The sequence below is a fragment of the Hippoglossus stenolepis genome, chromosome 3 (genome assembly GCF_022539355.2).
Source record: "Hippoglossus stenolepis isolate QCI-W04-F060 chromosome 3, HSTE1.2, whole genome shotgun sequence".
Lineage (NCBI taxonomy): Eukaryota > Metazoa > Chordata > Actinopteri > Pleuronectiformes > Pleuronectidae > Hippoglossus > Hippoglossus stenolepis.
The window spans coordinates 12,173,656-12,193,949 of NC_061485.1; the positions used below are offsets into that span (position 1 = coordinate 12,173,656).

General features: G+C 51.8%; 1 protein-coding gene and 1 non-coding gene across 2 annotated transcripts; one reads left to right on the forward strand and one right to left on the reverse strand.

Moving 5' to 3' along the window:
• Positions 1-78: 78 nt before the first annotated feature.
• On the forward strand, positions 79-184 carry LOC118105533. The gene has a single exon (XR_004695130.1). It is a non-coding gene; the product is annotated as a U6 spliceosomal RNA (small nuclear RNA).
• A 13,075-nt stretch (positions 185-13,259) lies between these two features.
• On the reverse strand, positions 13,260-15,449 carry LOC118104652 (myc-associated zinc finger protein). Its single transcript, XM_047339309.1, has 5 exons — positions 15,139-15,449; positions 14,719-14,967; positions 13,870-14,623; positions 13,731-13,784; positions 13,260-13,317 (listed from the first exon to the last, which is right to left on the reverse strand). Exons 2-5 carry the CDS (start codon positions 14,913-14,915, stop codon positions 13,282-13,284), a joined length of 1,041 nt encoding a protein of 346 aa, XP_047195265.1. The 5' UTR covers positions 14,916-14,967; positions 15,139-15,449; the 3' UTR covers positions 13,260-13,281.
• Positions 15,450-20,294: the final 4,845 nt, after the last annotated feature.

Consider the following 20,294-nt stretch of genomic DNA (forward strand, 5'->3'; position numbering starts at 1 on the left):
TCGAAGTTACAGCACCGGGACAAAGGAGTGTGCCTAACTCGACGGTTTTTATAAGCTGGTCACAAACGGAGTGATATTGTGAAGCTTCGGCTTCACATATACTAAAATTGGAACGATACAGAGAAGATTAGCATGGCCCCTGCGCAAGGATGACACGCAAATTCGTGAAGCGTTCCTCATTTTGTCTTGATTTTGTCTTGATTTTGTCTTGATTTGTCCTGATTTTGTCCTAAATTTCATTTTTGTCACACAGGAGAAGGGAACTGCAGGTGACGGGCTCCCTCTTGTGGTGGACCAACAGCATCACAGCCACCGAACTGGCCCGAAGCAGACGCTGGGTGGCGTAATGGCTCCGTCTCTAGGATAAATAACTACAAGAGGAACATGTAGGAAGCTGTTCATCAAGATTACAAACATTGAAGAATAGAATTATGATTCAAACAATAGGAAGTTTATAATAATAACTCATGAAGCTGAGTAAAGAGACACAATCAAACAACAGTTGTAAAGTAATTATTATCTCAATTACAAATATGATGTGATCATAATATTGAGAACAGACATTCATAACTGTAACCTTTTTTTACAAATACAGGACTACACATTTAAAATGATAATCAATCATATATCATTCACACACACACGCACACGCACACAGTCACGAGGTGCTTCAATGTGCAGGACCAGAAGTAAGTCAATACTGAATCTGCCAATCAAGTTTGTTTCATTTGCTCCGTCAGAATTTCCTGATTTCTGAATGTCTACTTGGACATAGGTCTGAGTTTTAGTATTTTAGCGAGCGACCTCACACACTAAGTTCCGTTTTTGGTGCTGCCTCCAAGTTCACCGGCAGAATGAACAAGCTCCCCGCCCCACACACTCGCTCGGCAGCCAGCCAATCAGAGAGCAGTGGTCCTAACATCCCGGCCAATCGAACGTTGCGAGAATTCGGTCATCTCCCAACAACTGTATTTCATATCCAAGCTAAATTGGTATTGTAGACTGACATATCCACAACTGAATCGATATGGAATACATTCTCAGAGAACTGAAGTTGTAAACTGTACAAGGAAAGCTCTAACTTGGTGTATTATGTCCTCGAGTCCTTCAAGCCCCACCTCTCCCTGTCCTTAGTTTTTGGGAGATGACCGAATTCTCGCAACGTTCGATTGGCCGGGATGTTAGGACCACTGCTCTCTGATTGGCTGGCTGCCGAGCTCGAGTGTGTGGGGCGGGGAGCTTGTTCATTCTGCCGGTGAACTTGGAGGCAGCACCAAAAACGGAACTTAGTGTGTGAGGTCGCTCGCTAAAATACTAAAACTCAGACCTATGTCCAAGTAGACATTCAGAAATCAGGAAATTCTGACGGAGCAAATGAAACAAACTTGATTGGCAGATTCAGTATTGACTTACTTCTGGTCCTGCACATTGAAGCACCTCGTGACTGTGTGCGTGAGCGTGTGTGTGTGAATGATATATGATTGATTATCATTTTAAATGTGTAGTCCTGTATTTGTAAAAAGGTTACAGTTATGAATGTCTGTTCTCAATATTATGATCACATCATATTTGTAATTGAGATAATAATTACTTTACAACTGTTGTTTGATTGTGTCTCTTACTCAGCTTCATGAGTTATTATTATAAACTTCCTATTGTTTGAATCATAATTCTATTCTTCAATGTTTGTAATCTTGATGAACAGCTTCTACATGTTCCTCTTGTAGTTATTTATCCTAGAGACGGAGCCATTCGCCACCCAGCGTCTGCTTCGGGCCAGTTCGGTGGCTGTGATGCTGTTGGTCCACCACAGAGGAGCCCGTCACCTGCAGTTCCCTTCTCCTGTGTGACAAATGAAATTTAGGACAAAATCAGGACAAATCAAGACAAATCAGACAAAATCAAGACAAATGAGAACGCTTCACGAATTTGCGTCATCCTTGCGCCCAGCGGTCGGGATTTACTCTGCTTCGAGTCCTAGAGTCCTTCAAGCCCCACCTCCTCGTGTCCTTAATTTTCGGAGATGGCCAATTCTCGCAACGTTTCATTGGCCGGAATGTTAGAACCGCTGCTCTCGGATTGGCTGGCTGCCGCCTCCAGAGTGTGGGGCGGAGTCCCTGTCATTCTGCCGGTGAACTTCCTACGAGACACACCTAACGGGAGAATAAAGTGAAACAACCAAGCGAGACGTGAGTAGCGATCCATGTGCATGTTTAATGTTCTTTTTGCCTGTTTCTGTCGTGCGTCACGGTTCAATGAGGCATGGACAGTAAGGTCATGGTCATGTCACCGCCGTGCCTGCCCCCCGAAAAGGCTGTGTTTCACGGGTGTACATTGTGACTTCACAACGCTGCTATCGGCTCCGTCGCCATGTACTTTTCCGCCGGGACAAGGTAGTTTTCACGGTGAATAATGTCCGTCGCGTAAGCTAACTTCACCACGCTGCGTCGTCGGGGGTAGATGTCTTTGTCCGCGGGAAAAGGTTGTTTTCCACGGCGAGTAATGTTGGTAAAGTGCGCTGATGGCGTCGCGGGTGGATGTACTTTTCCTGCGGGAAAATGTCGTTTTGCACGGCGAATAGTGTCCGTATAGTACGGTGATGTGCTCGTGGCGCGACGTTCTTTCCCGCCGGGAAAGGGCTGTGTTGCCGGGCAGAATGTGCCTTCACACCGCTGATGTGTCGCGGACTCAAACGGCCATTTTCCGCCGGGAAAGTGCCTCTTCCCCGGGATGTTATCCGTGTACAGTGTGCCGTTTAACCCAGCGCCATGTAACATCCTGCTACTGTACTGTTTCATCATCATCATCATCATCATCATGATGCATGTACTGTAGAATAAGGACTGGTTGTTTTCCTATGCTTTGTGTTTGACTGTTTTGTGTGCTGCTACTGTCTTTTGTGCCTGTCTGACGTTGCTGCCTGTCTGCTTAATGTCTTTTCAGAATGGAATACCGTCCCACTTTCCGTGTCTTGCCTTCCAGCAACACGCTGACCTCAAGGCCTCAGCTGCTGCGCTGGCGGTCTCCACAGCCAACCGCAGGGCCACCGTGGCATGTGCTGTCAAGAGACCAGAGTTGGTGAGGAGGAGGCCAAGGCCCGCATCCTCCAGGCCGGAGGAGACCCGAGTGCTGGCAGCTGGTGTACAGCGAGAGCCAGCTCCAGTTTGGCCAGTACCGGGGTCAAACGTTCAAGTGGCTCCTCAGCCACGACGGGCTACGCCTGTGGGATCCTGGTGTCCCACATGCAGGAGAGGGAAGCCGGGACACCTCCCAGTCGCCTCGCGCATAAGGACGCCCTGGCCTCTACGCTAAACTGTTCCCGGAGATGGGGCAGTTGATCCAGTGGCGTCGGATGCGTGAGGGTCTGTGTCCGTGCGGGCCACGGACCAGGCGTTGGTGGGGTTCGAGCGCACGCCCACATGTCGCTCCGAGCCATGTACGAGGCCACCAGCACCGACTGTCAAACGTAAGTATTGCGTCCGCAGGTGCAGTTGACGATTGGATGTGACAGGTGTTGACATGCGACTTTGTTCCTTTTCCTGTCTGCAGCTACGTGCAGTGGCTACGCACAAGGAGGTGAACGTGGGGTCGCTGATGCACACTGCAAAGGTCTACATACTGGGCCGGGACAAAGAGGCGAGCAGCAGGGCCATCGGCTGCTGCTTCAGCTCAGCAGAGATCATCACGGCTCCGTAAGGCTGCCGCCTGCCTGACCGACCGCCTGCCTGCCTGCCTGCCTGCCTGCCTGCCTGCCAGCCTGCCTGCCTGGCCCTGCCTGCCTGCGGCCTGCCTGCCTGCTGACAGCCTCTGGTCAGCCTGTCTGTCTGTCTGTCTGTCTGTCGCCTGCCTGCCTGCATGCATGCCTGCCCGCCTGCCTGCCTGCCTGTATGTCTGTCAATTTGTCTGTAGCTAATGCGTAGTGTGTTCACATATCAAGAGGCACATGCATTTTTCTCCTCTGCACAAACGCAGGTGCGGCATCTGCGGCCCCTACGTCAGAGTTGTCTGACGACGTGGTCTTCGCCGCTGCCATGGAGGTTGACACTCTGCGTGAGTGTTTTTGACTGTAAACATCGTTGTTACTATATATATATATCTATCTATGTATGTCAGTGTGACAACTTGAGTGTGTATTTTACAGTTTCCGGCAGGACCCACCGGCTGGACCCTCCCGGCTGGACCCACCCTGGCTGGACCCACCAGGGCTGGACCCACCAGGGCTGGACCCTCCTGGCTGGCCCTCCCGGCCTGGACCCTCCCTGCCTGGACCCTCCCGGGCTGTACCCTGGTGCCTCGGTCCACCGCCCTGTGGCCGCTGCACCGGATGAGCGTCATCCCCGCTGCTGGTCACCAGCGCACAGGTAAACGCGCGACACGTGTGCAGACTAGTGCGTGTTTGTCAACATCGTCTGCGGCTTGACTTTAATCTGGATATGTCTCTATATTGTCTGTGCAGCTTCTGCCCAAGGGCTGAGGCAGACGCTGCCGCTGGAACAGCACAACTGGGTGGGCCAGGCTCTGTTCACCAGCGGCCCGGGCAAGCAGCCCGTCCTCACCAGCAAGCTGCGCCTCGTGGGGCCCCTCCAGGAGCCCGGCTCCTGTACACGCAGATCCCCTCTGCCCAGGCCTTCTTCCACTGCCGCTTCTTCCTGTGGGCGCTACAAGATGTGGGCCTACAAGCTGGCGTGCCCCAACTGCGGGCGGCAACTGACCGGTGCGGGCCTCTACAGGACCGTCCGTCGCGTGCTGGACATCGACGGATGGTACTACATGGGCACAGAGTACCTGGAATGTGGCGGTTCCTGTAGCGAAGTACGCTGCCTGGGCCCAAGACATCGTTGGTCAGCTGGACCTGGCTCACCAGGCTCTGTTCCCAGCTGTCCTGACATACAAGTAAGCTGCACTGTTAAAGCCTGTGTGTGTGTGTGTGTGTTTGTGTTTCTTAGCTGACAGTCGTCCCCTCTTGTGCTTTTGCAGGTTGTCTTGCGACAAGAGGGTGGTGGGGATGATGAAGGCGCGCACTCTGGGCAACAGCGCGTCTCGCCTCCGTGCCGCTCTGGTGGAGCAGCACACCAGGACTGGCTGGTGCGGACCCTGCGCACTTGTCGGTCCACGAGCAGCTCCACGTGCCTGGCGTGCCTCCGCGGCTGGTGACGGTGCCGCCGATGCAGCCAGTCCCCAACGTGCCCTGGCTTATTTCCGTGTACGCGGGAGGCCCTCGTCTGGAGGAGACCAAAGCCAGGGTCACGTCCGTCTTTGGGGACATCCTGAAAATGGACTCCACCAAGAAGGCGAGCTTGTGAATGCAAATACACACAGCATAAATAAGACATGAGCGACTACATGGTATTATAAGTGAGAAAGACACCTGACTCTGGTTCTCCTTTCAGATGACAAAGAAGCTGGCGGGCGAGGCTGCCGGGACGGCCGCCTGGGTGTCAACGTGGGCAACGAGCAGGGCAGGTGCTCATGTCGGTGCTCACCGAGTCCGAGGGGACGGGCTGTTGCCCATGGCGGCGGGGCTGATGCGGCGTTACAGCGCAGCCGGCAAGGCCCTCCTCGGTCCTGTACGTGGACCGGACTGCTGTTCCACAGTCGGACGCTGCAAGGTAAATCACACAGCAACACAAACAACAACAAGGCACGTGACCGATGACTTTCTATTCTTGTCAGACGGCGGCAATGTTCGGCGAGTGGGAGCAGCTGGTGGTGCGCCTGGACGTGTGGCATCTGATGCGTCGCTTCGCCAGGGGCGTGACCACCGACAGCCACCCGCTGTACGGAGTATTCATGTCTCGCCTCTCGTTTGCCATCTTTGAGTGGGACGGCGGCGACGTGACCCGCCTGCAAGAGGCCAAGCAGTCCCGCCTGGATCCCACGTCCAGAGAGCTGGCCCGTCACTGCCGCCGACGCACCAGGGCGGGAGGAGACGGCGCGTCTCATTCAGGAGCTGCTGGACACCATGTGGGAGGCCACCGACAACGTGGGTGTCCCTCTCATCGACCGGCCCAAGATGGAGGACATCTGGAGCACGCAGCGCCATCTCCGCTGCATACAGGACCCGCCGGGAGTGGAGCTGTATGCCAAGAAGGGGCAGTTGACCCGGGCGGCGTGGTGCTCCCCGTCTACCGCTGCGCCCGCGGGTCCACTTCCCTGAGTCATTCCACCTCCACCTGTGCCGTTTCACCCGGTGAGTGTGTTTGTCAGAACGAGCCAGCACCACTGACTGACTGAGTGAGTGACTAACGTCTGTCTCCCTCCCCTCACAGGCACGTCTGCCAACGCCCTCCACTTCCAGGTCTACCTGCTGGAGGGCCTGGTGAGTGGAATGAGGCGCCCGAGCTGCAGTGGCGGGTGAGCCGCGCCCACCGCACGCTGCTACAGCGCCCAGCTGCTGAGCGGTCCGCAGGCTGAGCCAGAAATTCATGGGGAAGACGTTGGTGGAGAATTTCACACAGCCTGGGAGTACACAGGTGTGTACATAACGTAGGCGTAATGCGCTGCGGGGCCCAGAAACCACATTTCTCTTCTTTTCTGTTTAACTCAGGGAGCTCATCGGGGTCGAGTACCTGTACTCCCAGACAGGCGACGGGGCTCTGCGCGAAGCAATGGCCCGTGATCCCGACGTGGCAGACGGGATGGAAGAAGAGTGGGACGAGGAGGACGAGGAGGAGGAGGAGGAGGAGGAGGACGAGGATGAGGGCTTCCAAGAGGAGCTGCCCGGGATACACGCCATATTGCGTGACATGCCTCATCGCCCGGCCGTTGTGGTGGTGGAGGAGGAGGAGGAGGAGGAGGAGGTAAGCCTAGTCAAGTCAGCCGAGGGAGGGGCCATATGCTGCGGCGCGTCTATTAAATGCTTGACCTCTGTCTGTTGCAGGACGTACTTGGCCCAGACGGACACGGTGGCTACCAGCACGCCGTCCATCTGGCCCAGGCGTTGGCGGAGCTGCGCGAGCACCTCTACGTCACGCAGGAGCAGGTTAGGCAGATAGGTGGTCTCTGGCAGAAGCTGTCAGACCGGGACAAGGCCCCTATCTCCTTCCCCCCGCGCCACCAGAAGCGGCTGACCAAGGGCCGTTTCAAGACCCGCAGCTCCAAGACCACCCACACGCCCAGCGTGGACAGCGTGACGCGGTAAATGCGCTTTACATTTCGGTCATATTCTTCTCCTTTGTTATTATGTATGGTGCTAACCCCTCTGCGCGTGCGCGCGCAGTTCGTATCTCGGGCAGGGCGCGGGTGCTGCACAGTTCCCGGATGCCAGCAGGTTGATGGAGGCCATCTTCTTGGAGCTGTGCAGCGTACACCAGGAGGGCCGCACTCGTCCGGGTGAACCGCTGGGGTGCTGTCAGGAGGGACTACTCGCGACTCCGGAAAGCTATTACAGCAGTCGCGAGCTGTCCAGAGCAGCCCCATCCAACTCCTCGAGGTCAACCAACGGACCCTGCTGCTGTGGTGAGCGGGCGGCCTTTCCCTGCAATGTGGAATGCATAATGGCAGGAAGACGCTCGTCATCAATATCATTCTGTTCCCTTCCGTCAGGCACCACAAAAGGAGCAAGCGGACGATGGTGGACACGGTGTGCCAGGGGATGCCGGGGCCAGCGCGCAGCAGACGGCAGCAGAACCGCTTCCTCCAGCCAGGGCTCTGCTGCAGGAGCCTCTGCAGCCTGAGCGGCCTCGCGCTCTCCCTCCCAGAGGACGCGTCTGGCCAGGCTGTCACACGCAGAGGGCCCTGGCACCGCCACTCTTTAACATCCCCGCCTCCGCAGCCCACGCCTCTGCAGCCCGCGCCGTAGCCTCCACGCCGGTGCCCACGGGGCGCCTCCACGCCTGCCGCTCGCCGCGCCCACGTCGCCGCCGCGCGCGCCGCTCCGCCTCGGCCGCCACGCCGCCGCCCACTCGCCACGCCGCCGTCGCCTCCACCTCGGCCGCCCACGCCGCCGTCGCCTCCACCTCAGCTGCCTCTGCTGCCCCCCGCCCCGCCGTGCCCAGATCCACCGCCTGGCAGAGGAAGGTCCGGGAGGAAGAGCAGCGGCGGGCCAGGGAGATGGGCCTTCCTACCAAGACCCGAAAGCGCTGCGAACACTTTACCTGCAAGCGCTGTGGCCAGCCAAAGACACGGGAATACGGCCACAGTCGCTACAGAGCGCTGCACTTCTGCTCCCGTGCCGAGGGCCGCTCGGTCGACGACTGGCTGGCGGAGAAAAGGGCAGAGGAGCAGGCAGAGAAGGAGCGAAAACAGGTCAGTTGGCCTGCTGCCGTGCACGGCGCCTGACACGCTTCCCACCTCATTGTCATTCGTTAACCGTGTTGATCATGTCCTTGTCTGCAGGCTGAAGCTGCCCAGAACCCCTCCAGTCAGCCACCACCGAGCCAGCGGGGAAGGCGGTAGGCGGCGCACTTTGTGAGTATGAAATAGCAATGAAATGATAGAGAGTGTGTGTAACCAATGCGTGTAACCACAGTTGTTCCTATTTCAAAAACACGTGATCACGCCAGAAAGGACAGGCAGGTCGTGACAGTAGGGGACATTCAATCCTTTGTCGCTCAGTAAAGGTCAACCCATTGAAATGGAAATCTCTGTCTTTGTGTATCTCTCTCAGACAGACACACCCGCACGCATGCATGCGCGCACAGCCAGCCAACCACGAGCCTCGGGTCCAACACACCTGGCCCCAGGTGTGAACTGCAGGGGGACATTTCCGGAACGAGCCATCAGACGTCTTTGTGACAATCGGGGGGAGCCAGCCAATCACATCAGAGGAAGCTGCCCGCCACTGCTGCCGCTGCTACAAGGACAGCAGGTCGACGGCAAACAACTGCAGTCGACCACTTGTGCTTGCAACGTGAGTGTCTCTCTCTGTCCGTCCGTCCGTCTCACTGTACTGTTCCTTGACTTTGCTTTTGTTTCACCCTTCCTGTGCAGCATGAAGAAGTCATTGTCGTCCTCGCGCCGTCCCCTCCCCTCTGACCCTCGTGTTCCTCCACCGCGACAGGAAGCGCAAGGGTCCCACTCGGTGCACTCTGTACCGGAGGCAGAAGAGGGCAGAGAAAGACCACAAGATCCTGTCCCAGGCCCGGCGTAGCGAGAACCTGCATCCGCAGCGACACTGCGAAATCTGCGGCGATCTCCGCCCTGGACACGGGCCACGCCTACGGCGGGGACTTTACTGCTCGACCGCGGAAGGCCCGGGCGGGAAGACTCCAGGAGTGGCTGCATACGCGTGCGGACGCCGTGCGTATCCCGCGAACCACCAAGTGGCGGCTGAAAAAGGCACACGAGCGGGAGGAAGAGGAGGGACAGGGAAGCCCGGAAGGTGTCCAAAGTGCGCATCTGCCAGTGCTGTGGCCATCCTGCCGAAAGACTATGGGCACAGCCAGCTGAACCTGCGCACAGGAAAGGTGTCCTACTGTGCCATGCGAGGGCATTAGCCTGGACCTGTGGCAGGCGGGCATCGGCCAGGGAGAAGGAGGTGTGTTTGAGTATTTGCCTTGTTCCTTTCTGTCTGTTCCTCATATCCTGTGTTTCTCCCACTCACTCACTGTCTCTCGTTATTCAGGAGGAAGCACAGGAGGCAAAGAAGGCGCGGAGGAGAGAAGGCTGCAAAGGCAAGGACCTGGAGAAGGAGAAGGAGAAGGAGAAGGAGCAGGAGCAGGAGAGGGAGAAGGAGAGGGAGAGGGAGAGGGAGAAGGAGAAGGAGAGGGAGAGGGAGAATGACGCCGATGACGTGACGACACGACACCAGAGCTTCCGTGTGTGTGTTGTGCGTTCTTGTTTTTATGTTTATTGTTTAGCAATAAAAACACTTATTTCTTTACACTCTTCTCAGACTGCTCATTTGTCATCATACAGCCTCCAGTAAAATGTAGGTGCAAGGGATGTAGTTGCATTACAGCTGTATTAGTTTATGCTACTATACATACATAAATATAAATATATATATATATATATATATATAATCTATAATATCTACAGGTTAATATTGTGCTTTATCTATGCCCATCACAGAGTTGAACATAAGGGCTTAATATATCTCCTCCATGTCTTTATTGGTGCTTTACGTCTGCAGTCGAATAACGGTTTCTCTGCCGTCAGGGATGCTGATGCTGAGGAGGGAGGGAGGGAGGGAGGTGTTAGGGAGAGGCCGCTCTCCCGTGTTGACATCCGGCGTCGGGCCGCGTGGCTCATTTGCGTAGGAGCCCTGTGACCTGCGTGACGCGGTGCCTCTGCGCCGTGTGACGCGTGAGCGGCGCCGGCCCCCTTTGGACGCTTCGTTCCATTCTCCAAAGGTGATATTCGGGAAAAATAGACCGAGATCGACAATGCCCAAAGGGCTCCACAGTGCGTCCCGAAAGTACTCTGCGGCCGCCTGGCCCTCGCCCCGCCCCGGGCGCGGGGCCTCCACCTCGCACATCCGTGCCAGTCTGCAGGCGAGAGCCCGAGAGATCCACCCCCTTCTGAGAGGACTGTGTGTTTCAACATTCCCCCCCTCCCCAGGTTAGGGAGGGGGGGAATGTTGTTCCTGACTCGATGGTGGTTATAAACCGGTCACAAAAAATAAATAAACCGGATATCGAATAGAAACCTTGTTAATCGGAGTCGAATCAATTTGGGAAATCAGTGGACTAGTTGGACAGTATAAGTAGGAAAGCCACTGTTCCCCGTGTTCATTCTGCATGCAGAGCATTTGTACACTAATCATACGTGACATTGGAAGCCTATTAGTATTCTTATTAGTATAATTCTTCTTATTAAAGCTTGTTTTTGTTAAAAAACATGTCATTGTTTATTGAAGTGATGTGTTAAATAGGTATCGTTGCTGGTAGCCATTTTATTTTACTAGATAAAATACTAGCAAGCATAGCTAGCCACATTATTTAGCATTTGACAGTTTGCCAACGCTCACTCAGTATAAAATTAACAGTGCTACACTTAAAGTTGTCATATGCAGTTCATTGACATTAAATGTAAATTCTTAAACATTATCTTATATTATATATACATTACTATACATACAAGTGCCCTTGATATTATTCACAATAATTTGCGCATGAGGAATAGGTTAAGACTTCAGAGAGAGAAGTTGATTTATCTATTATCATAATCCTACTACATATGCTTACATGCCTCAAGTGTTTTTTTAGCCTGTTAAGGAATCACAGTGAATTAGACTCGGTGCAGATGTGTAGTGACAGTTTAGATATGATATTAATCTCCACACACCACTGTTGTGAACAGTTCTCATATTTATTATATATTTATCTGTTTTCACACTGAGAGAAGTCGAGGGACTTGATGTGGACTGTTATCAACAACACTGTGAGAGATTATCACCTTGAATATTACAGATGAGGTAGAAAGACATTTTATATATTTGTACAATGTTTATTTCTTTCACTACATCAGTTCTTGCTGAGATGATCTGTGGTGCTTCCACCTGTGGAACATAGAATAAACTATAAGTACCAGTCTTGGCTGCTTAACACAGCTGATATTACACGTGTCAAAAGGCCCAAAAAGTATTTAGAGACTGTCTCTAATCTGAGGTGTTGCTCCTTTGTTCCATGTTATCCTACAGATGTAACATAGTGATTTCTCATTACATGAAGCACTGCAGCACCCAATGACCTCAGCATCCACTGTGGCAGCAGCAACAAGGTGGAGATCGGCAGCTTCAGGCTGGTCAACATGAGGACGACCTGCACAAGCTTCATCAGTGTCATGGATAATACTGAGTCAATTTCTATATTCATAATGGTTGGTTTTAAAATAAGAACACTGTTATCCCAACAATGTTCATCTTTTACTTTCGGAGTTGATACACTTGAGATAAAAACCCAGTGTCTTATTGTTCTTCTTTGCCATAAGAGGCAGAACACGATCAGCACAGCTGTGTCCTTCAGGCTCATCCGTCCCTAATAAAATGACAGGAAACATAAAAGTATGGCATTAATGCAAAGTAAGTGTTACTTCTACTCAAAGTTTGTGTCCTTATATTCTGTGAATATTCAACTATGTATTTGAATATGGTTGTGGATTAAACAGTGCACTACCAAGACAATGAATGTACAGTATGGAGTTCTTCCACATTAATAGTATTGCATATATAATTTAATGCACTATGTATTATGTGCAATACTTTGCTTTGATTGTTTGTAAGTTATGAAAACAGGTCTGTACCTGGAGTCAGTGTTGAAGTGATGACTCTCAGTGTTCAGCCTTGTTGGATTCCAGTTCTGTCTCATGTTGGACATCCACAGGTGCAGGCTGTCTGAGTCACCTCGAGGAAAACTCAACACAAATACACAGATATGTAAAGTCCTACATGTGCCAGGCTAACTCCTTCACAGACCTTTACATTATATAAATAAAAGTGTATTACTTCAAAGTTCATCAGATCATAATCACTTCACTTCAGCTTAGAAAGTAAGTGGTGGACATCAGCCTCAGGTTCTCTCTATGACGGTCTATTCTAGTCAAGTTTTATGTGACAAACAAATAAGTCATTCTGCATTTTTTATTTTACACATGAATGACGGATTCAGTACGGTCTGCTTAAGATTAACGATGTAAGAAGCTCAAATTATTAAACTGCGGCCGGCCGGATGTGAACACAGGAGTAGCGCACGCCCACTCTCTCTCTCTCTCTCTCTCTGGCTACTGGTGTATATGTTGTGAAACGTGTCACATCTCATCCAAGAGGCTTTTTTCAGTTCAGTTCATCATTCATGGTTTGATTTTATTTCTCAGAGGTGTGCCTGTTCATCACACTAACTTCCTGCTGTCCTCTCTGACTCACAGACGACAACCAGTGTACTAAGTGTCCTGAGGGTCAATGGTCCCTGAAGGGGCCGACCGGATGTAAACACAGGAGGAGCGCACGCCCACTCTCTCTCTCTCCCTGTGTCAGCATTCATTCATGTGATGGATATAACTAGCAATGAAAGACACAAATAAAGCAAGATATTAAACCGTAAGAGGGAGGACCCAGTCTGGTGTAAATATAAAGTATTTAGATATAAAGGGAACAACCCTTTTGTACAATTGAGATGATAACACACTAGTGACAACATCACTAGAATTATTTGATAATCAATTGCTGCCAATACCTTCCTTTCACCTACATCTTACACACTCACTGGAGCCTTGAGGTGCATATGATGACAAATCATAACACATGTGCAACATGTTAAATGAGAAGTCTGAGAAGAGTGTAAAGTGCAAAAAAAGGCTTTTTATTAAAAAAAACGCCACCACCAACAACACAAAAAGAGATCAGTCGTTGTCCTTCTTCTCCCTCTGCTCCTTCTCCTGAATAAAAAGTAAAGCGACTGTCATTCCAGTTCAAGAAACATACAGGATATGAACAAAACACACACAAAGGGTTGGCCAGGTCTTTTTGATCTGATGCAGAGAGGTGTCTGTTTGCGTAGCTTGTGTGTGTGTGTGTGTGTCTGAGAGAGAGACAGACAGACATTTCTAATTTAATCAGTTTTGTTTATATTTCCTGAGTAACTGGGGGTTAAATGTCTCCTCTATGAACTGAATGCATCTTTTGTCAAGACCTGTCATTTCTGTTTGTTCAGTGTTTTTGAAAAGGAAAAAATGCCACCTGTAGTTATACAATAGCAGATTCATTGATGTACACACATTAGCATTTCATTGATATTTTGATACTCCCAAACTTTGACTGTGCTGTTTTTTCCCTGTATTTCTTGTCCTACCTGCTGGCTCTGTGTCTGGCTGGACGGGGTTTGAGAAGCATGGGCAGCTTCAGCCTGCAGACAACAAGATGAACAACATGGTTAATGACAATGATGTGGGAAGCGTGTCAGTCACTGTGCATAACATCAGGTAACTGACCTGTTGTCTCTCCCTCTGTTTGGCCTCTTGGGCCCGTTTCTCTGCCAGCCAGTCCTCCACCGAGCAGCCCTCGGCACGGGAGCAGAAGTGCTCTCTTCTGTAGCGACTGTGACCATATTCTCTGGTCTTTGGCTGGCCACAGCGCTTACAGAGGTAATGTTCGAAGGGTTTTCTGCTCTTCATGGGAATGCCCATCTCCTTGGCCCGCCGCTGCTCTTCCTCACGGACCTTCCTCTGCCAGGCGGTGGATCGGGGCACGGCAGGGGCAGAGGTGGAGGCGGCTGGGGGTGCAGCAGAGGTGGAGGTGGCAGGGGGGGCAGCAGAGGTGGAGGTGGCAGGGGGCAGCAGAGGTGGAGGTGGCAGGGGGCAGCAGAGGTGGAAGCGGCTGGGGGTGCAGCAGAGGTAGAGGTGGCAGGGGGCAGCAGAGGTGGAGGTGGCAGGGGGGGCAGCAGAGGTGGAGGTGGCAGGGGGGGCAGCAGAGGTGGAGGCACGAGGGGTGGTCGGTGTGGAGGAGGAGGCTGCAGTGGTGGTGATGAATTTGTACAGCGCAGGTGCCAGGGCTACACTGTGTGTGACAGCCTGACCAGAGGCGTCCTCAGGGAGAGAGAGTGTGAGAGGCTGGTCAGGCCGCAAAGGCTCCTGCAGCAGAGCCCTGGCTGGAGAACGCAGCTCTGCTGCTGTCTGCTGAGCACTGGGCCCCGGCACCACTGCACGCTCCATGGCCGTCATCATCGCCTTGCTCCTCTTGTTGTGCCTGACGGAAGTGAATTCAATGATATTGATTATTATCATCTTCTGTCCAGTATGAACATTCTTCAAATCACACGCACTCACACAAAAGGCGCTCACCACTGCAGAAGGGTCCGGTTGTTGACCTCTGGGAGTTGGATGGGGGCAGCTGCCAAGAGGTCCCGCCTGTTGTACAGATTGTCTCTGATGACAGAATAGGCCCTCTCGACAGCCCCCCAGCGGTTCATCGGGACCCCGGCGATGGTACAGCCCTCATGGTGTATGTGGCTCAGCTCCAAAAAGATGGCCTCGAGCATCCGGTTGGCATATGGAAACTGTGCCGCTCCCGCGCCCTGCCCGAGATACGAACTGTACACACAGAGAGAGAGGAGGAGAAAGACGTGTCCTGCGTTAAAGACTGGAGTCACTTGGAGCACAATCACATACAAGGAATTTGCTGTGGAGAAAATAAAATATAAAAATAGAACAATATTGAAAAAAGACTATAAGCTGAGTTTGAATTGTACACGCTACACTTACCTTGTCACGCTGTCCACTCCAGGCGTGTGGGCAGTTTTGGAGCAGCGGCGCTGGGGGAAGGAGATAGGCGCCTTGTCTCTGTCTGACAGCTTCTGCCAAAGACTCACTATCTCCCTCACCTGCCGCTGCGTAACGAAGGCATGGTGACGCAGCTCTACGAGGGCATGGGCTAGATGGACGGCATGCTGGTAGCCTCTGTGTCCATCTGGACCCCGTACCTCCTGCAATAGACAGAGGTACTACAGAGGTCAAGTATTCAATACGCACAGCCCCTTCAAGTCCATCGTCAGACTTGACGTTGCTTACCTCCTCCTCCTCCACTGCGGGTGGATGATAAGGCTGTGTGGGAACAGCGGTCTGCACTGGGTGGGGCAGCTGAGCTACGGGGCTGACCCGATGCAGCTCCTCTTCAAAGCCCTCATACTCCACCTCTTCCCAGTCCTCTTCCAGCCCATCCGTGCCATCCAGAGCATCATGATCTCGGCCCACATCCAGCTGCAGAGCAGCGGCGCCTGTCTGGGAGTAGAGGTACTCCAACCCGATGAGCTCCCCTACATAAAAAAAAAAGAAGAAAAAAAAGGAAATGTGGTTTCTACATTTGGCCTGTGAAAGCCTAAGCACATTACACATGTCATATATATGTGTTATACAGTGTATATATATATACATGTGTTATATAATACAGCTGTTTGTATTATACCTGTGTACTCCCCAGGCTGGGTGTAATTCTCTACCAGCGTCATCCCCAAGAACTGTTGGGTGAGCTGGGAGAGGCCTCTCTGCAGCTGGGCGCTGTAGCAACGCAGCGTCGAACGTCGGGCATCGCTCTCCACTGCAACTCTAGCACAGTCCTCGTTCCACCTCACCAGGCCCTCCAGCAGGTACACCTGGAAGTGGAGGGCATTGGCAGACGTGCCTGTGATGGGACAGACAGGGGATGGAGAACATTAGTTACGCACGCACGCACACACACAAATGAACTGGCTCATTCTGAGACACTCACCTGGAACGAACGTGCACAGGTGGTGGTGGAACCACTCGAGGGAACTGGTGCCTCGGGCACAGCGGTAGACGGGGAGCTTGACACCCCCCCTGGTCACCTCCCCTTTCTTCGCATACAGCTCCACTCCCGGCGGGTCCTGAATGCAGCGGAGATGGTGACGCAGCGTGCTCCAAACCTCCTCCATCTTGGCACGTTCGAAGAGCGGGACGCTCATGGTGTCGGTCACCTCAGAGAAGGAGTCTAGCACCTCCTGAACCAGCAGCTCCGTCTCCGCCACACCCCTTGTGTAGCGGCGGCAGTGGCGGGCCAGCTCCCTGGACGTGGGCTCCCTCCCCTCCTTGGACTGCTTAGCCTCTTTCAGGCGGGCCACGTCACAGCCGTCCCACTCAAGCATGGCAAATGAAAGCCGTGACATGAATAGGCCATACTGCTGGTGACTGTCGGCGGTGACAGCCCTCGCGAAGCGTTGCATTAGGTGCCACACGTCTAGCCTCACCAACAGCTGATCCCACTCGCCGAACAGGGCCGCCACCTGAAAAAACCAGCAGAAGAAGACATTTGTTTCAGTTTGAGTCGAGGGATAATAAAGTGGCCTGTGGACATGTTCTTGTTGTTTTTTTACCTTACAGCGTCCGGCGGTGGCACAGCAATCCCGGTTTACGTACAAGACCCGAGGAGGGGCCCTTCCGGCTTCCCTGTAACGCCGCACAAGCCCGGCCGCCATGGGCAACAGTCCGTCCTCCTCAGAGGCAGTGAGGACCGACATGAGCACCTGCCTGTGCTCGTTGCTCACGTTGGTGACCCTTTCGGCCATCCCAGCGGCGTTACCCGCAAGCTTCTTTGTCATCTGAAAATGAGAACGAGACCACGTCACATCCTCAATCATCAAAGTGTGTATTCTCAATCATTCACAAATGATCCAAAGCTTGCCTTTTTGGTGGAGCCCAGCTTCAATATGTCCCCAAATATGGACGTGACCCTGGCTTTCATCTCCTCCAGACGGCCAAGGGCCTCCCTGGCGTAGATGGAAATCAGCCAGGGCACGGTGGGGATCGGGTTCATGGGCGGCACGGACACCTGCCGTGGAGCCACGCCCGGCACCTGAAGCTTACTGAGCACGGAGAGGTAACTCAACGACTGCACCATCCACTCTTTGGTGTGCTGCTCCACCAGAATGGCACGGAGGCGAGACGCACTGTTGCCCAAAGTGCGCTCCTTCATTAGGCCCACCACCCTCTTGTCGCAAGACAACCTGCGGGGCACAAGGTGACTACTGTCAGCTGAGGGCTAAACAACGAATGACACACAGGCTTTCACATCGATGCCTACTTGTACGTGAGAACAGCGGGAAACTTCTCCTGGTGGGCGAGGTCCAGCTGTCTAATGATGTCTTGCGCCCACGCCGAGTACTTCCTCTTGCAAGAACCGCATTCCAGGTACTCCGTGCCCATGAAGTACCAGCCATCGATGTCCAGCACACGACGGACGGTCTTGTAGAGCCCCGCGCCTGTCAGTTGGTTCCCACAGTTGGGACACGTGAGCCTGTAGGCCCACATCCTGTAGGGCGCCCACAGGAAGAACCGGCACTGGTAGAAGTCGTGGGCAGAGGGGGTCTCTGTGTAGAGGAGCCGGGCTCCTGGGGGGTACCACCACAGGCGCAGGTCACCGGTGAGGACAGGCTTCTTGCCCGTGCGGCTGGTGAAAAGAGCCCGGCCCACCCAATCCTGCTGTTCCTCCGGCAGCGTCTGCCTCCAGCCCTTGGGTAGCAGCTGCAGCGACAATCAAATCACATCCAGATTAAACTCAAGCTGACAATATGGACAACTACAAACAATTCTGCGCACATGTCAACACTTTTACCTGTGCGCCGGTGGACAGCGGTGGGGGGCTGGGCTGAACCGGTCCATCGCCCGAGGGTCCAGGCAAGGGGGGTCCAGGCAGGGAGACTGGAAAATACACACTCTCAAGTTGTCACACTGATATACTAACGAGGATGTTATATGATGATGAGTATACTCACGCTGAGTGTCGACCTCCATTGCAGTGGCGAGGAGGACGTCAGACCCTTCCGAAGATGGGGGCGCGGGTGCTGCGCCTGTAGTTGTGCGGAGGAGGACAAATAAATGTGCGTATTAACATATGGAAACACTACTCGTGACCTCTGGTATACAGACAGGCAGACAGACAGATCTTACTCAATGCAGGCCATGAAGCTCGCCGCTGAGGCTCCCTACTAAAGGCTTGACGGAAATCCATTCTGCAAAGACATTTAGCAGACAAGAAGCAATATTAGTATTGTTTAGGCAGGTTAACATTTAGGCAGGCCTCTGGTAGCAGCACACAAAACAGTCAAACAGAAGAGCATATGAATAATACCAGTCCAGAATAAGTACACTGCAGAGAGATGAAACCACCACCTGAACTACTAGTACAATGCTGTCACTACTTATGGAGATGTTGACAACAGTGTTGTGTTAAAGTGTTCAAAGTTCAGTTCATCCAGATGAAAATGAACTAGTTCACGTTCATAGTAATTTTTTTTAAATCTTGAACTAAGTTCACGTTTTCAAAAATGAACTAGTTCACGTTTATTTGTTACATTTTTATTGGGATGATTTAGATGACAAACTTAAGATCATGTGTTTAGTTATTAATCGATGGTGTCGGATCATGTCTGAGTGTTGCTCTGGTCATTTAAACACTGAGTCCTGACTGTGCGTCACGTCTCGTGTTGTACTGAGCACAAAACGTTGATGAGTCATTTTTCATGATGTTTAAATGCAGCCTCATAAACTCTGGACCCAATCAAACAAACGCTAAGTTACTTCATGTACTGATCAGGTCCTGATAACTAGTGATGAGTGTCTATTAGTTAAAGTGAGAGCAGGTGAGAGTGGAGGAGGAAACTGAAACGCTAAATGCTAGCTTCATGGACTTAGCTATTTTGCTGACTAAAATGCTGACTAAAAAGACTGAATAAAAAGACTAAATAACTATGCAATACTTATAGCCTAGCCTATATTATAGTAAACCTCATCACTTACCAATAGGGGACGAGCCCTGAATCATGGAAATAACTTCAGCGGCAAGGTCGATTTTCGTTCTTCTTGAAAAGCTTCTAAAATTGTCTAAGTCACATTGTCTTTTGACTTTTATTCTACAGGGGTAGAATCGCATGATCTGTTCAACTGAGGATGTAGGCGATTTTACCAGAGGTGGCCAGCATCATGAGGAGATGATTTAGGCAGGTGAGAGTGGAGGAGGAAACTGAAACTCCAGCTGGGTACAAACCAACTGCAGCTTCTGCTCTGATCACTGAGCAGCTGTGACCAGAGGAACTCGGTGTTTCACTGTTTTTCAACAAAGTCACTGACCTCCTGCTTCACCTGAAAGAGCTCTGATCTCACTGAGTGTGTGTGGGAGCACGCACGCACACTTTCTCTCGCTTCTGGTATTTCAGAATCAGAATCAGAATCAGAATCAGAAAGTATTTATTGCCAAGTAGGTTTACACCTACCTGGAATTTGCCTTGGTATATAGGTGCATACAATGAACATAAAACATAAAAACACAATAAGTACTACACATAAGAAAAAAACAATATATAAAATAAAAATATATAAAAGACATAAAAAGTAAAGTAAAAAGTAAAATGCGAAATGCAAAACAGGAGTGCAATGTGAATGTGCAATATGCAATATGCAATATGCAATATGCAATATGCAATGTGCAATGTAATGTAATTTAACATGATGGCCTGATACGATGATGATTTAAAAAATGAACGTTAACGTCCATCATATGAAAACTGATTCGTTCAGTTCAGCGTTCATGAAAAATATGAACGTTTGAAAGATCAATAACTGGAAGCTATAACTTGGCTACAAGCTACTTTGGGCATTGCACTTAGCCTGTCAAATTAGACAGTACATAAAGTGTATTCCATGAAAATTCCAGGTATTTTATGATAATAAAACACATACACCACTAACGGCATTCCAGTCGTCATCAAAAATCTGTGATTTTACGTGAGGCCAGTGTTTTTTCAACGGCACACTGTCATCGCATCATTTCACCGTGAAAGGCGGCTTTTTTAACGCGGAAAAAAGGGGAGACGGCGGCAGCATCACCGTAATGAACACGCCAACGGTCA